The 16,838-nt window shown below is 40.1% G+C and overlaps 1 protein-coding gene across 1 annotated transcript in view; it reads left to right on the top strand.

The window, feature by feature from the left end:
• Positions 1-16,838, top strand: part of LOC122814368 (zinc finger protein 729-like) — a 600,102-nt gene that overhangs the window by 205,954 nt on the left and 377,310 nt on the right. Inside the window, exon 8 of the mRNA XM_044086953.1 lies at positions 10,942-11,090. Coding sequence (XP_043942888.1) covers positions 10,942-11,090 — 149 coding nt within the window. The remainder of the gene's footprint in view (positions 1-10,941; positions 11,091-16,838) is intronic.

Raw genomic sequence — 16,838 nt, 5'->3', positions numbered from 1 at the left:
GCATCATTTTTCTAACAGAGAAGGCATGAAAAAAACAGGCAAGGGGCAGCTGAAAAGGAAGAAATCAAAACTGAACATGGAAGGATTGAAAAAAAAGAGAAAGACAAATGTTGACTACATGGCTCGAGCTGTGGATTTACAATACCAGCTGGATGAGAATTTAAAATACAATGAAAACAGTGGGATTAATAAGACTAATGGTGATGAAGATCTATCGTTCATAACAATTGATAGAGCAGCTATTATTGTATTAGAAGCTGAAAATTCTTCAGAGCTGGCCAGCAAATATATTCTTGCAATTGGAGATTCAATTGTTAGAGGAACTGATACTTTTATTTGCAAAGAAGATAATGAACATCGAATAGTGTTATGCTTGCCAGGAGCAAAAACAGAAGATGTGAGACAAGCCTTGGAATGCCTTAATATAAGGAATTACGGATCCATTTTTATTCATGTCATCTGCAAGGATTATCTGACTGTTAGTAGGGAACTGACATTCCTCTTAGGTAGTATAGCTTGTACTAGTGTAAATCACCTATAGAAAGGATAGTCAGGTCACTGTGAATAAAAGATTTTTTTGGTAAGTACCTACATGGGAAACATGTCTTAAATGCCCTGTTTTAAAAAATGGAAATGTGTAGAGCTTCCAAGCCTAGTTTTCGACACACGTGTGTTCAGAAATGATGAATGCATTTGTCAAGATCAGGGGAAAAGAATTTTTGCAGCAGATACTTGACAATATTTGACAAACACTAGGCAGGATTTTTGCCAGGTCGAAAATTTAACAGTTTACAGACAGCAACATTTGATGCATCTCTGATGCTTGTTAATGCTAGGAGCATTAATAGTATTGTTTTTTATTGGTAAATTTGCTACGTTCCCGCAAGACTGATGTTATTATTGTTTGTGAAACATGGTTAAAGAACAGTGACTGGAAGCCAGTTCTGTCAGGGTATAAATGTTTTTATTGTAACAGACATTCTAACAAAAAAATCAAGTGGAGGTGTTATGATAGGGATTGCATATAGCTATGAGACTTGTGATTATTACATGTTCAATGATAATACCAATACTATAGACTGTGTAACTGTGACAATAAAGACAACCCTGGAACATATAACAATTGTTGGAGTGTACAGACCACCAAAGTCAAGTGTAGATGACCTAGAGGAATTCATACATTTCTATCATGAAACACAGGAGGGAAGAATAATAATAGCTGGGGACTTAAATTTACCAGAAACAGACTGGAATAATATTGATTCAACAACATTAGTAAGGAAATAATTCACAGTGTATATTCAAGAACAACAATTGCTTCCCCCTTCCAGGGGACAGAACATGATAGACATTTTATAAAGGTTAATTTGTTGCTAGATAATTCTGCCAAACTGAAATCTAAACTAATGCACAGAATGTTAATTACAGATTGTATGGAAGCAAAATAGTCACTTTGTAAAACTAACTGGAATGAGGTGTTCAGTGGAAAAACTGCAAATGGAATGTGGAAAGTTTTGAAAAATAAATTGTTTGAGTGCAAAAAAAATCAAAAAAATGTTTAATGTCAGGATCTAGGCATACAACATCAGAGGAATATATTTCCATAAGAGCAAGAAATCTGATTAAGGTGAAATTATAAGAAATGGAAGACAGGTTGCTCTACAACTTTGAAAACTGAAACAAACAAGCTGGACGAACAGATTCAGATGATCAAGAAAATTTATGTAAAGATACATGACATGTGGAAGGAGTGAAGACACACAAATTGATAAACTGTGTGCAGATTCTAAAATGTATTCTCAGTCACAACAAATTATAAATATATTTACAAAATCTTATGCAAAACAGTTTGGCTCCACAAGCGGGGTGATAAGTAGTCCTAAGGTCATCCAGGTAACCCCAGATACTGGAATCAAATTAGATTATATTGAAAAAAAACTGAGCAAACTGGATCCAAACAAAGCATATGGAGGAGATGGAATTAGTAACAATGACCTGAGAACACTTCAGTAAGAGATTATGGTGCCATTATATCTATTATTCACTAGGTCATATAAATATGGGGAAATTCCTCAAGACTGGAGACATGGGTTTATTAAACCTGCCTTCAAGGGAAAGGGGAGTAGGACAAACCCAGAGTCATATAGACCCTTAAGTCTACCTCAATGTTGTGGAAAAATAATGGAGAGAGTAATATTGGATAAGTAATTGAGTTATAGGAGACCAGTTGGCATAATGGTTAAGGTCTTCACCACCCATGCACAAGGTACAAGGCTCAATCTTGACCTCCGACCAATGACTGTTTGGTTTGCATGTTCTCCCTGTGTCTCTGTGTGGTTCCTCCCACCTCTAAAAAACATGCTGAGGGTTTCCATCTCAAACGCACCAATGAATGGAACTGTGGGCAGCAGCACAGACTCTACATGGTGCCCTATAGGGGGAAGAGTTGTACAGACCGACCTCTTTGGGCATCTACTGTGGTGTGCAGTATCATCAAGATAGGAGGACACGGATCACAGACTGCGCACCATGGCAGAGCTAGCAACTCAACAATGCAAAATATGGCTCTAGGTGATTCAGTCATGTTGACTAATGTTACCAAAATGGGCTTGGGTAGTTGCTGGTGAGAAGTGGGTTGAGAACCCAGCCTACTCCGACCTACACCAGGGATTCATGCTAATGGTGGGAGGGGTGTATGTGCCCCTATTATCCAGTGTGTGCCCTCCATAAAGCCCAGCAGCCTTGGGTCAGTAAGCTACTGGCCGGCCGGTGTCTAGTTGCTCAGCCTGGGTTACCTGGAATAGCTCTGTTGAGGGAAATCTGGAAGTAAAAAAACAACCAACCTGCCAAACATGAACTGAAAATTGCTACGCTTAATGTAGGTTCGCTGAAAGGTCACAGCTTGGAATTGGATGACATGATGATACGTAGGAGGCTGGACATCCTATGTATCCAAGAGACAAGATGGAAGGGTAGTGCAACAAAGCCACTTGGCTTGGGGTCTAGACTCTACTGCTCAGGAGGAGGGCAGGCTAGAAATGGTGAAGGAATTGAGGTGAGAAAGAGGCTTCAGAAGTCAGTGAGGGATATCATCAGAATTATTGACAGACTCATGGCAATCAGATTCCAGTGTAATGATAGGGCAGTATTCATAATAGCAGCCTATGTCCCACAGCAGGGTTGTGATAGCGAGGAAAAGAGTGCATTCAGACAGCAGTTGCAGGACCTATTGGATAAAGCAGTGGTCAGAAAAGGCTCTAAGGTCAACAGAGACCAGGCTGAAGACCTGAAAGTTGACTGGAGAGAAACTACAACAGTACAAGGAATTACTCAGGGCTCTAGCACCCCAAGAAGAGGAGAAAATAGGTGGAGTTGAACAAGAATGGCAGGGCATAAAAACAGCATGGCACAGTGGTGCAGCGGTAGCATTGTCGCCTCACAGCAAGAGGTCCTATGGTTCGATTCTCAGCTGGGGTGCCTTCTGTGCAGAGTCTGCATGTCCTCCCTGCATTCTTGTGGATTTCCTCCTTGTGCTGTGGTTTCCTTCCACATTACAAAGACATGCTTCTGGAGCATTGCTCCCTAGGCCTCTGCTGAACATTGGCTTTGTTCCAAGTCGGACTTTAACAGTTAACAAATGTTAAATAAATAAATAAATGTGGCTGAGCCAGGTATGGAAATAAGGTAAATAAGGAAAGTTGGTGGTGGAATGTAGAAGTCCAGGAAGTCATCAAAAGAAAGAAGGAGTGCAGGAAGAAATGGGAGACAGAAAAAACTGACCAGGCTAGGAAGGACTACTGGTTGGCTAAGAAAGAAACTAAGAAAGAAGTTGCAATAGCAAAGAATAGGGCATCAGAGGCACTTTACCAACTTCTGGAACGTGACTCTGTAAGTGGCACAAGGACACTGTATCAGGTTTAAAGGCAAAGACATAAAGATAAAGAAGATAGTCAGACATCCTTCATAAGGGATGCCAGCAACAACCTGCTCACCAGTCCACAGGACATCAAAGACAGATGGAAGGAGTATTTCCGGCAGCTTCTGAATAAAGAAAACCCCACAGAAGCTGTACTGGCCCAGAAACAGCCTACAATGACAGAAGAAGAGGAGCCCACCCTAGAAAAAGTAAGAACAGCACTAAGGAAAATGGAGTCAGGGAAAGCAGCAGACTCAGACGATGTCACAGCAGATATGATAAAGATGCTGGGTAAGATATGAGAGAAATGTCTCCTGAGGGTACTCATAGCAGTGTGGAGAGAAAGGTGTAACCCAGATGACTGGAGAATAAGCTTTCTCATGCTAGTGTACAAGAACAAAGGGAACATCCACAACTGTGGGTGGTACAGAGACATCAAAATCCTATCACATTGCTTGAAAGTTTTGGAGGGGGTGATTGATAAACAGATACACAGAGTAGTAGAATGTAAGATGGGAGATGAGCAGTTCAGATACTTGCGAAGAAGCTAGAGATGAGGAGAGGAGAAATTCCAACTGGGCATTCCTAGACTTGAAGAAAGCAAATTACAAGGTCACAAGAGAGCTGATCTGGGCAGTACTCCAGTAGCTGAAGTCCCGGAAACATTAGTAGAATTAGTGCAGGCTATGTGCAAGGACCCAATGACTCAGGTATGAACAGTGGTTGGCCTCACAGAGGGGTTCCCAGGGGGGAGTGGGTGTACACCAGGGCTCAGCTCTGAACCCATTGCTGTTCATACTGGTGATGGACTACATTAGCAAACAGGTTGGAGGGGACAGATCAACAAAGTTGCTGTATGCAGATGATGTGGCATTACAGGCAGACACTGAGCAAGAATTTCAGCAAAGGATAGGAGAATAGAATGCAAAGCTGAAGGCACGTGTGATGAAATTAAGCACAGATAGTACAGTGGTAATGGCAGCAAACTGGGGAAATCAGAAGAAGCTAAGAACTGAGATAGAAGGAAAGATAGTGGAACAGGTAAACAGCTTCAATTATCTGGGAGGGGTAGTTGAGGAGAAGGGAAGTCTGAATGAAGAGGTCAAAGCTAGAATCAGAGGGGCTGCAGCCAACTGGCAGAGTGTCAGGTGTAGCCTATGACAGAAGAATGCCAAGGAAACTGAAAAATAAGGTGTACAAGACAGTGGTGCAACCAGTACTACTGTATGGTACAGCAATATCATCAGTAAAGGCAGAACAGTTGAAGAAGCTAGAGGTGATGGAAATGAAGTGCCTGAGAAGGGTGGTAGAACAAAGAAATGAGGACATAAGAGCAGAAGCCAAAGTAGCTTCACTTGCAGAAAATATCAAAGACAACAGATTACAGTGGTTTGGACACCTGCAGAAAAGCAGAAGACAATCTGTTGAGGAAGATTTGGGACAGACAGGAATGTAAGAGGAAGCGAGGTTGTCCATCAAGGAGGTGGATGGATTGTGTGAAAGAAGATCTGCGACAGTCAGGCATGAGTGTTGAAGAAGGCAGGAGTGTGGCACTGAATCGTGACAGTTAACAAGCTACCCCGACCCCATGTAGAAAATGAGAAAAAAGGGGGCTGATGATGATGATAATGATGATTGTCGGAACTGGATAGGTTGAGACTTGAAACCATATATCAGCATGGATATGTTGAAGACAGCTCTATTACCACCTGTAACATGATGTTCTATAACAATATAATAACAGCGATGAATGAAAAATTCTCCTTGTGATGTAATTTATATAGATTTAACTTCAGCACTTGACAGAGTCATACACAAAACACTGATCAATAAATTAGTACAACTAGGTATTGATGTACTCTTGATAAGATGGATAGCTGCATGGCTTATAAATAGGACATGGCAAGTATCATACAGCAACTGGACAGGTGAAATCCTTGATTGTAGTTAGGGTGTCCCACAGGGCTCTGTCCTAGGCCCTTTATTGTTTAGATTGCATCTTTCAGACCTAACTTTTTCATCTGAGGTATTCTACAATCTATATGCAGATGACATGAAATTGGGTAGACTGATTACATGTGTTACAGATAAGGCATGTCTACAAAATAACTTGACTAAATTGACCATTTGGGCACAGTAGAATTATATGCTGATAAATACATCAAAAACTAAGCATATAAGATTTGGGAGGCATAAATTGAAAGGCGACTATTTAATACAGCACACAGTGATTGAAACTGTAGACTCATTTAAGGACCTGGATATATGGGTAGATTCAGCTATGAGTTTTTTCTAATAATATCAGCCAATTGGTTAATGATAGTTATAGAACTATAGGTTGTAGGAAAATATTTATAAAGTCTAGGAAATCAAAAATGATGAAGTCATTGTTTGTTAGTTACATTAGACCCAAACTTGTGTATGGAAGAACAATATGGAAACCCTATAAGAAAACACGCATGAGTAAACTGGAAAGAGTACAGTGGAAATATAACAAGGGCATCCATGGAGGTGAAAATTTAAGTTATTATGAAAGACTAAAATATCTGAACTTGTACAGTGTCTCTTACAGATATCTAAGAGGAGATCTTATTCAGGTATATAGGGCATTTAGAGACAACTACCTCTGGGAATGTTTAGGGTTATCAAAAAGTACTAGAGAATCATCAGATAACCTATGTAGGAGAGTCTATAGGAATGAAAAGTGCACTGACAGTTCTTTGACAGAATAGCCAATGCATGGAACAGGCTACCAAATTACATTAAAGCAAGTACTAGTTTAGATATTTTTAAGAACAGCCTGGACACTTATTATGGGAACAAGTGTTTTGGTATATTGGCAAGCTAGAAGGGTATTAATGTCCATGCTTGAAATATTTGTATGTATGTATGTATGTATGTATCTAGCTGGAATATCCACTGACCTGTTGATGTAAAAACAAGTACTTGGTAGAGTATAAGAATACACAACTTTATCCAACAGCTAACTAAAAAATGAATTCAGATCAAGTAAATCAGTAGAACAGACAATGAGAAGCAAAATGCACTTTTTCAATACAAGCACAAGGAAAGGGAAATAAATAATTCAAAATGATCAAGAGCAGTGTAGAAAGGGAGGAGCTAATTAAGCTCAAATTACAGTAGGGATGGGCAGCTTAAAATCACCAGGTTTAAAAAGCACTTCAACAAATGAGTTGGTGGATAGAAAAACCTAGCAGGGAATCACCACCAGTGTTTTAGTTTATGCATACTTGAAATCTTTTCAGCAAAAGACAAAGGGACAGAAATTCACTGTGTATCTAGGTATCACTCAAGAGACAATTAACCAATGAAAAACATTTGAAATATGCAGCCTAGATAATTTAAGTGTCTATCTCCCACATAGAACAAAAACACCAGACCAACAGGTTTTTTAGAACAGAAAACAAAATGGAGGAGGTAAAACAAAAAACAGCTGTATCACAGACAAAAAATATAGGCTTACTTTTCTCAACCTGCAGGGAATCACCAGCCGTGCTTTACTTTATGCAGGCTTGAAATCTTTTCAGCAAAAGACAAGGGGCCAGAAATTCACTCTGTAATTAAGTATCACTCAAGAGGCAATTAACCAATGAAAAACATGTGAATTTTGCAGCCCATATAATTTAAATGTCTATCTGGTCATGGGCAATCATCATTAAATGCAGTTCTTGCGTATTGACTAGCATTTTCATGGTATTACATTGGGATAAAATGGCTAGGCTTAAAATGACCTATGGATCAATAGGCTAGTAATCGCCTATAATCCTATGAGAAAATGAAATCACTAACAGCTGTTGGTGTTAAGCTTTTCACTTTTCATTTTTCGAATGCCAGAAAAATGGGAGAAGCTAGCAGTCTGAGAAGAAGCTGTAGTATGATTTTGGGCGGTGTTCTTATAAAAGCAAAACTGATGTGGTGGCTCCCAGAATGGATGTCTACTTGTGGCACAGGTTTTCAAAAAAATCAGGGGATCCACAGCCTTCTGTCTTGGAGTCAGCAATAGAACCATTGAAAACTTACCTGACTGTCCTACTCTGGAGGCAGTCAGGAGTCATGTCTCCATGGCAGGTCATCAAAACACAATAGTATCTGGAGCTTATACCATTCTCTATTTCTCCTTTATTCAACCATAATCCCTTCCATTTTCATATGACTCTCCCTATCAGAAGGATGTGACCAAAACAGAGATTATGAACCTCATAATAACAAGTGCAAACAGAGAGGTCCTATAAGACTAGAAAGGGCCTGGATACTACTCACAATTGTTTTTGATTCTAAAAAAACAAAGGTCTCCAGGCCATTCTTGGACTTCAGTGGTCTTAGTCAGCTAATTCCAAACATAAAGTTTTGGATTTTTATGGTGCAGTCCATCCACTAGTTAGTCTAGGGAGACTGGATGTTCTTTTTAAACCTTTAGGATGTATTTGCACATCAAAATAGTCAAGGAGTCCAGGAAGTTCCTGAAATGAAGGCTGGGAGTCAGCCATTTTCAGTTTTGAATCATCCCATTTGATGTTACTACAACCCCAGGGTGTTCACCAAATGTATAGTCATAGTAGCATAATTTTTCAGATTGTCAAGGACAGTCTTACCCTAGTTGGATGATTGTTTCCTAGCTGCCCAAGTCACTGATTCCAGTAAAGGAGTGTTTTCATCTGTTCTTGATCTTAGACATCTTAATAAGCACCACAAAGACCCAACTGGAGCAGTCTCACGGGTATTGATGCCGACAGAGTTTATAGTCACTTAGAAGAAAACTCAATTATGGCAGTAGAACAAAAGGGCAATAAAAGAAAGTCATAAGGAACAAAGGATCATTTCTTGTTAAATAAAGTCATACTGGAGAACTGTAATTAAAGGGAAGAATCTAAGTATAGCATGGATTGACTATAAAAAAGCATTTGATAGTATGCCACTTTCATGGATAAAAGAGTCCTTAAAAATGTATAAGATACAGCCTACACTGATCAACTATATTACAGTGACCATGTAACAGTGGCAGACCCCTTTGCAATTAAGCCATGATAAAGGACAGATTATTATCCCAGGGATAAAAATTCAAAGGTGGATATTCCAGGGTGACTCTCTGTCACTGTTGCTATTCTGCCTTGCCATTAACCCAATAAGCTGTTTACTTAACAGCTTAGGCCATGGCTATGATTTGGCTCCTAGAAAACAACAAAGTGTAAAGACTTCTCATCTTCTCTTTGTCAATGATTTAAAACTGTATAGCTCATCAGATGAGGAACTGGAAGCACAGCTGCAGGTTGTCAAAACTTTTTCAGATGATATAAGAATGTCATTTGGTCTTGATAAGTGTGCAAAAGCAACCTTTAAAGCAAGAAAACTGCAGTACTAGGAAAACATCAGTTTGGGACAAGAATGTGATATAAAAGAACTGGAGCAAGAGGGAGCATATAAATATTTGGGAATTAATGAAGGATCAACAATAAAACATGAACAAATGCAAATAAAACTTAGTAAGGAATACTTTAGAAGACTTAAATTAATCCTGAAAACAGCGTTGACATCTAGGAACAAAATCCAAGCTATAAACCAATTTGCTGTTCCTGTCCTAACTTACAGTTTTGGAGTGATTGACTGGCCCCAAAATGTGTTGGATAGATTAGACAGGAAAACAAGAAGGATGCTTCATGCTCTCCAAATGATTTATAAAAAATCAGTGTATACCAAGATTTTATATCCCCTGTTCTGAAGGAGGGATGGGCCTCCTTGAAATTGATTACATGTATAGATCTGCAGTCGTGGGACTCCACACTTATCTGCTGACTTCACAAGACCCAAATGTAGTGAAAGTTTAGAAACATGAGGAGAATAAATCTAATATGACTTCTCTGCTTAATTTAGCAGAAGCATATCAGCGTCAAGCAGGAATGGAAATCAAACCAGAAGTAGATAACAATCAGGCAGCAACTGAATGTGCCAAAAAACAAAAGAAGGAATATAAGGTGAAGGATCAGACGAGAAGTAAAGAAATGAGAAAAATTCATAAATATAGTTGCAAGTATAGAAAATTTCTGGAAGAACCTCTTGTTGATCAGAAATGAACACAGGAATGGTTAAGGAGAGGCAAATTCCAACCAAGAGATGAAAGGTTGATATTGGCAGCCCAAGACAGCGGGCTATGTACATGTTGTTTTACAAAGTCCATTGAAGATGTGGGAGAAACAGACAAATGTAGGTTTTGTAAAACAGAATTGGAAACAGTTGCATACCTCATTGTTGGTTGTGACCTACTAATGGCAGAAGGACTGTATATTAAAAGGCATAATAATGTGGCAAGACTGTTGCACTGGAGATTGTGCAAACATTATGGTACTGAAGTGGCTGAAAAACACTGGAAACATGAGCCACAAAGCATCATAGAAAATGATGAAGTTTATATCACATGGGATCACCCATTAGCAACAGTTCAAAAGATAGATGCTAGAAAACCAGATATAGTGGTCTAAGAAAAGAAGACAAAAGTAGCATTGATCATTGAAACCACTACACCCAGTGACTACAGTGTCCTGCATACAGAGAGACATAAAGTTATAAAATATCAGGATCTGCAAGCAGAAACTAAAGCAATGTGGAAGAAGGATACCCAGATAGTTCCAGTAGTAGTAGGAGCAATGGGTCTTATAAAAAGGAGTCTACAATCATATTTAGATATGTTACCAATGCATGTAACTCCATATGAACTGCAGAAGGAGTCATTATTGGGCACGTTGCGGATGCTGCGAAGAGTACTTTTGGCTGACATCAAAAAATGAAACAATACTAATTTCATGAACTTTAATCGTAGTTTGACTTAGGAATGGGGTCCATTCCCATCATGGTATTAGAAACCCAAAGGATATGGAGAAATTAAAGAGGGGAGCAGTCTCTTGCATATTCAAAGAGTGCTGTTTAAACACTCCATCTTCCTCAGACAGCCTTGCAGATGACAGAATAATTAAACTCCAGTCGCAACTGTATTTTCCTTTTTCCCTCCACAGTAGCATCCGTTCTCTGCATCAGAGTTTTGGGCCTAATGGTAGAAACAATCATTATGATTCTGCTTGCAACAAGTATGCTACATTTAACCCTGAAGTTTGTGTGGTCTCAAGGTTCAGGACCCATGACAGCGAAGATCTGATGGTCTCAGGTGTGCCTCCGACATCTGTCTCTGTGGCCCCACTAACCCAAATATCTGTGGGAAGTCCCTTTAACATACTTACCCACTATGTGTCATTCACTACAGATACATCATTCCTGGAATGGAAGGGCATTTTTTAGGTCAGACAGCCCAGAAGACGCTCAAAAATGAGGTCAACTTGTATACCATTGTCTTTGAGATGCAAATGGTCCCCCACATGTCACTAATGTTTCAGGACTGTCTTCCCTACAGTGCATTTGTTATTTCCTCAGACAATGGGATGTTGGCATGATATATCATCGAGTAAGGATGGACAAATTTCTGCCCCCTGTATTGAGTCGCCTCGAGCCTATGGCAATGGGCATTCTTGTCTCGTTACTTTTTTAATGTACCACATATACCTGGACATGCCAACTCATTATCAGACATGCTCAGTCAAAGCATACTGACGCTGCAAGCATAATCCCTAAGATTTTCTGTGGCAAAGACCATCATCCTCTGTTGGCACAAGCCTTACCAAAGTCTATCTTCCTCCCAAAGTAGCACAAAGTACAGCAGTTTTTTCCTGCATCTCCCAACAAGGAGCTGATGTCCAGGGGCACTCTAGTTCAGGATTAGAATGAGTCTTCTTTGTACTCTTCCCCCACCCCCAGGGTATTCCCTTCAATGTGTTCCATGTCTGTTGTATGCCTGTTTTGCTGGTGTCTACATCCATGTTCTACATTCATCCACTGTTTACTTGCAATGCTATTTATCTACTCTCTGTTATCAAGCACATGAGGTCTTATCTCTTCTCCGATCTCTCTCCTAAGCCACTTCAGAAGGCCTTGTAACATTTTATTATAATAAGATTACAGCACCACCTTTTCCCATTAACAGTCATTCTTTGATACTGTGATAATTTTTCTTCAATGGTGTCATGTTTCTTTACATAGTGCTGGTAGATTGGCTATGGTTTTCCAAAGGAAGCAGAGTACTCTAAGGTAATGTATTAGGGCATGTACGTTTCGGTCTCAGTACTTTGTATTTAGAGTTGTTTTTTGCAATAATCAGTCTAACAATGTTTTGCAGTCCAATTAACTTACATATTCCTATGTATGTATAATCTGTCTATATCTATATTGCCCATGCTTGAAATATTTGTATTTATATATGTATATGTATATGTATATGTATATCTATCTGTCTATCATAGGTGTTTACTAGGCTAATGACCACAGGCCATTGTTAAGCCTAGCCATGCATCCAATCTTTGATAAGTTCTGATACCCTTGATAAACATAACCATGGGCCTAGGAGGTTCATAGGTTTATAGGTTCATAGGTAGGTACTAGGCTATCGGCCCAAGGGCCTACATAAGCCTAGCCAACAAGGTTCCCTGGCTTACGTCACCCAAGAAAGTTATTTTCCTGTGCCACTGTCAAGCAGAGACACAGAAGTGATCCCCAGGGTGTATTTCCTATTTCCCATCCACTCATCAAGATTTTTCTTGAAGAGTGCTAATGAAGAACTTTGCTTGACATAGATGGGTAGCCTGTTCCAGAGTATGGGAAGTCTCTGGGACAGGAATCTATCCCTACAACATGTCCTGTTTATTGTGGTGACAAGGTTTAGGTCCCTAGAGCCTGTAGCTTGGAGGGATTGGGATTTCTTTAGGTGTAACATGTCCAACAGATATGGGTTTGGCATAGCTTTATATGTTAGGCAGAGATCACCTCGGAGTAGGCGATATGCCATGGAGTAAAGCTGAAGTTTTTTGAGGCAGTCAGTGTAGTGCATTTGTTTGAGGCCAGTAATCCTTTTTGTAAGGTACTTCTGTGGCCTTTCCAGCAGCTGCAGATGTCTTGTGAGGTACATTCCAAAAGGGGCGTTGTACTCTATAATGGGTCTAATGAGTGTCGAGTAGAGGGGAACAATTTTCCTCTTTTTTCCTGGATGAGAACCCTTTTATGATGAGGTGTGCCACGTAGAAGGACTTCCTGACTACTGTGGCGATGTGACTATCAAAGGAGAGATTACTGTCCACCTGGGTCCCAAGGTCTCTTATCACGCTTTCAATATTAAGTAGATTGCTTCCTATGTGGTAGTTTATGGGTACAGAGTTCTTAACAAAGGGGATGACACTGCACTTTTTGGCATTGAGCTTGAGGCCATGGCTCTGACACCAGGCATCTGTCTCAGCGAGGCCTTTCTGTAGGCTATCCACATCATTTGGGGACTTGACTATGGCTCCTAGTTTGCAGTCATCTGCGAACTTTGTTAGCCAGAGGCCTTCTGTGTTAGCCTGTACTTCAGAGAAGTAGATACCAAACAGGAGAGGTCCCAGGATGGAACCCTGTGGTACTCCACTAATCACTGCTTTGAGGTCAGATTTGGAGTCTGCAACTTTTACATTGTGGGTTCTGTCAGTGAGCCATTTGGCAACCCATCTTGTGACGTAGGGATTTATACCTAGTTTAGTGAGTTGAGCTATAATTCCAGAATGGGGGATGGTGTCGAAAGCCTTGACGAGGTCAAGATAGACTGTGTGAACCACCTTACCCTCATCTACGGCTTTGGTGACTGCCTCAAAGAAGTCAATCAAGTTCAGGAGGCATGATCTGCCTTTCACAAATCCGAACTGGGTGGGATCCAGAGTTTGGAGGTTACCAATGTCTTTGTTTATGAGTTTCATGATGATACATTCCATGGCCTTGCAGACCAGGCTCATCAGGCTAATAGGCCGATAGTTCCCGGGATCAGTGGTAGCTCCCCCTTTGTGGAGTGGGATAACTGTTACTGTGCACCAATCAGTGGGCACAAAGCCTGATGCAAGGCTATTATTGAACATGGTGCTTAAGTGGGGAGCCAGTTTGTTCTGAAGTTTGTGTAAAACGCAGCCTGGGATGCTGTCCGGTCCCATGGATGCTGTGTTTTTGGCTTTAGAGAGTGCAGTTTTTACCTGCGTAGTTATGATTACAGGGACTCTGCATTCTTCCTGTATAGATATGGGCCCTTTAGGGGGTGAGAGGGGGGTAAAGTTAGCACTGAACCTATCTGCTAGGATGTTGGCAATATCAGATGGTTCTGTAATTTTCTTGCCTTTGTGCTGTAACTCAGAGCAGATCTGGGTGTTGCCATCGAGATTCTTGACATAGTTGTAGAATGCTTTGTGGTTGTCCTTGGAATTAGTGGCGATTTTGTTTTCGTAGCTAGCTTTGGAGGATCTTATAAGGGATCTCAACTTCTTACTGAGGCTCACCAGGGAGCTCCTCCACCCATTTACAGGTTACCTTTTTGCATTAGAGACATAGGTGCCAAACCAGGGATGAATTTCTAGTTTCCCATCCATTTGTCCAAGTTGCATTTGAATTGGGTTAGGGAGGAACTCTGCTTCACATGGATGGGGAGCCTGTTCCATAGACAGGGTGGTCTCTGGGATACATGTTTATCTCTCCAGCAGGTCCTATTTATATCACAGGCAAGGTTTAAGTCTTTAGAACGGGTAATTCTGGTACTGTTTGTTTTGTGGATATGCAGGAGGTCCATCAGAGTGATGTCTGACAATGCCCTGTATGCCAAGCATAGATCTCCCCTCAAAAGCCTGTAGGAGACATAAATACAGGGGTAGGGCCTTGAGGCAGTCCGCATAGGACATATTATTTACGCCCTGTATTCTTTTAGTGAGGAACCTCTGAGGATATATGTGAGTATCTATCTATCTGTATCTATATATACATCTCTCTCTCATATATATGTGTGCGTGTGTGTGTATGTATGTATATCTATATATATATATATATATATATATATATATATATATATATATATATATGTATAATATATATATATATATATATATATAATATATACACACACACACACACACACACACACACACACACACACACATCTGTGAATCTGTGTAGGCATATGCCAAAACTATTGTCATCTACTAAATGCATATGCCAAAACAACTATCATATACTAAATTTTATTTCTTGTATTACCTTCTGTGCAATGTCTTCAAAGCCTGGTTCATGCTTGAAAATGGTTCTTGAACCACTATACTTACTTGGTTAACAAATGTATGACTAAGTAAGTATTAAAGTCAAACATATAAGATGGAAATGGTCAGGTGGGAATTTATATAATCTTGTATTTTATTTTGAACATTATGCACACACACAGACATGCTGATGCAACTTATTATAACATAACAACACTGTATTCAGACTTACCTGGCTATGCATGTTCTGCTATTTCCTCATAATCGAATATGAATCCATAAAACATCTTCTGCCTTTTCTTATGTTGTTGCTATTGCATGATGTATATAATGCATCGTTATTTTGTTTGTGCCTATGAAATATTGGCTATAATTTGTTATGTTGCTAGTATAAAATGTTTCATTTTTAAGTGAGACTAATGGGCTCAGTCAAGGGTTCTTAAACCAAGTAATTTACCCAGTTAACAAATAGTAAATGCAATCAAAATCATAAATAAATAATTTATTTTGCACAAGTATGCATCTTAGATGGGCATAACTTTGAATGCACGCGAAAGAAATAGTGTAAGGAGGTTATGTGTTTTTTTTGCCGATATGAAATCATTTTGAAATACATCTCTTTGGCTCTGCTTGGGGTCAGAGGACAGTGGTATAAATGGCAATGAAGCTCTGACAGTTGACAGCACTGGGAGGGAGTGAAAGGCATATCCATCTTGTGCTTACATCGTGGACACTGCCGAGAGACCAAAGGGAGGGAAGAAGAGAGGTCAGGGCATATAGAAACCCTCAGCAGATTTAGAAACATGTTAATATGGCTTATTTTCTTTTATGTAAATGTATGTTTGCCTGTGTCCTAAGTGATAATTCAGTAAAGGTGTTAAAAAAGATAGGGTGTTTGTATCAAATTGCCACATCTAATGCTACAGTGACTTTTTAAAAAAAGTGTACTAATTTTAGTGGGCAAGATCTTCCCTTTATGAACTCAAACTGGTTTTGATACAGGGATTCTACGCTGTCAGATTCTGTGATCATGATGCATTCCATTACCTTACAAATAATGTTGGTAAAGCCTATTAGTCTGCAGTTATCAGATTCAGTAGTTGGTCCATCCTTGTGGAAGTATATGACTACAGCTATTCTCTCCCCCTGTCTCTCTTTCTTTTTTTAAAGTTCCCCCATTCCCTCCTTCTACAGCCTTACAACCCAGTGCCCCATAACCATTTCAGGTCTACCCACTTCTCTGACCCCCCCCCCGACTTAATTTGTTTCCTGCTGCAGCTGGTCATGGAACCTGAGGATGTGCTGGGGGGTTTGCTAGTCTACATCTGCTGGAGGGGTTTCATATGCTCTAACCTCTCTTCTCCCCTCACTTTGGTGTCTTGGTAGAGTCCATCATGCAAGCACACTGGGGATGTGCTGGCATATCCCCTCACCTCTGTGACAACTCAGCCAAAGGGGCTTGCCCTAATCCTTCTTAGGACTACTCCCCCTTTTTCACATATCCCTGACCTCCACCAGGGATCATGTGGGGAACGTCTTCAAGACAGCCCTCATTCCAGGGTTGGTAGCTCTCCTTCCTCTCCTACTAATCCATCAGTTGCCTGAGCCACTAATAAACCTGGCCTGGCTGGTCTGTAAACAGACCTTTATCTCTCTATGTCACACTACAGCGATTCTCCACACCTCCAGCAAAAAGCCAGCTTTGAGGCTGAGGTTTTACATATTAGTAGTGCATCGGTGAGACTGTGTTTCATACTGAAAAGAAAGTA

This window comes from Protopterus annectens, chromosome 10.part0, assembly GCF_019279795.1.
Source record: "Protopterus annectens isolate FY-2018-M chromosome 10.part0, PAN1.0, whole genome shotgun sequence".
NCBI lineage: Eukaryota > Metazoa > Chordata > Ceratodontiformes > Protopteridae > Protopterus > Protopterus annectens.
Note: the sequence above shows the minus strand (reverse complement) of the source record. Positions and strands in the feature narration are given on the sequence as shown.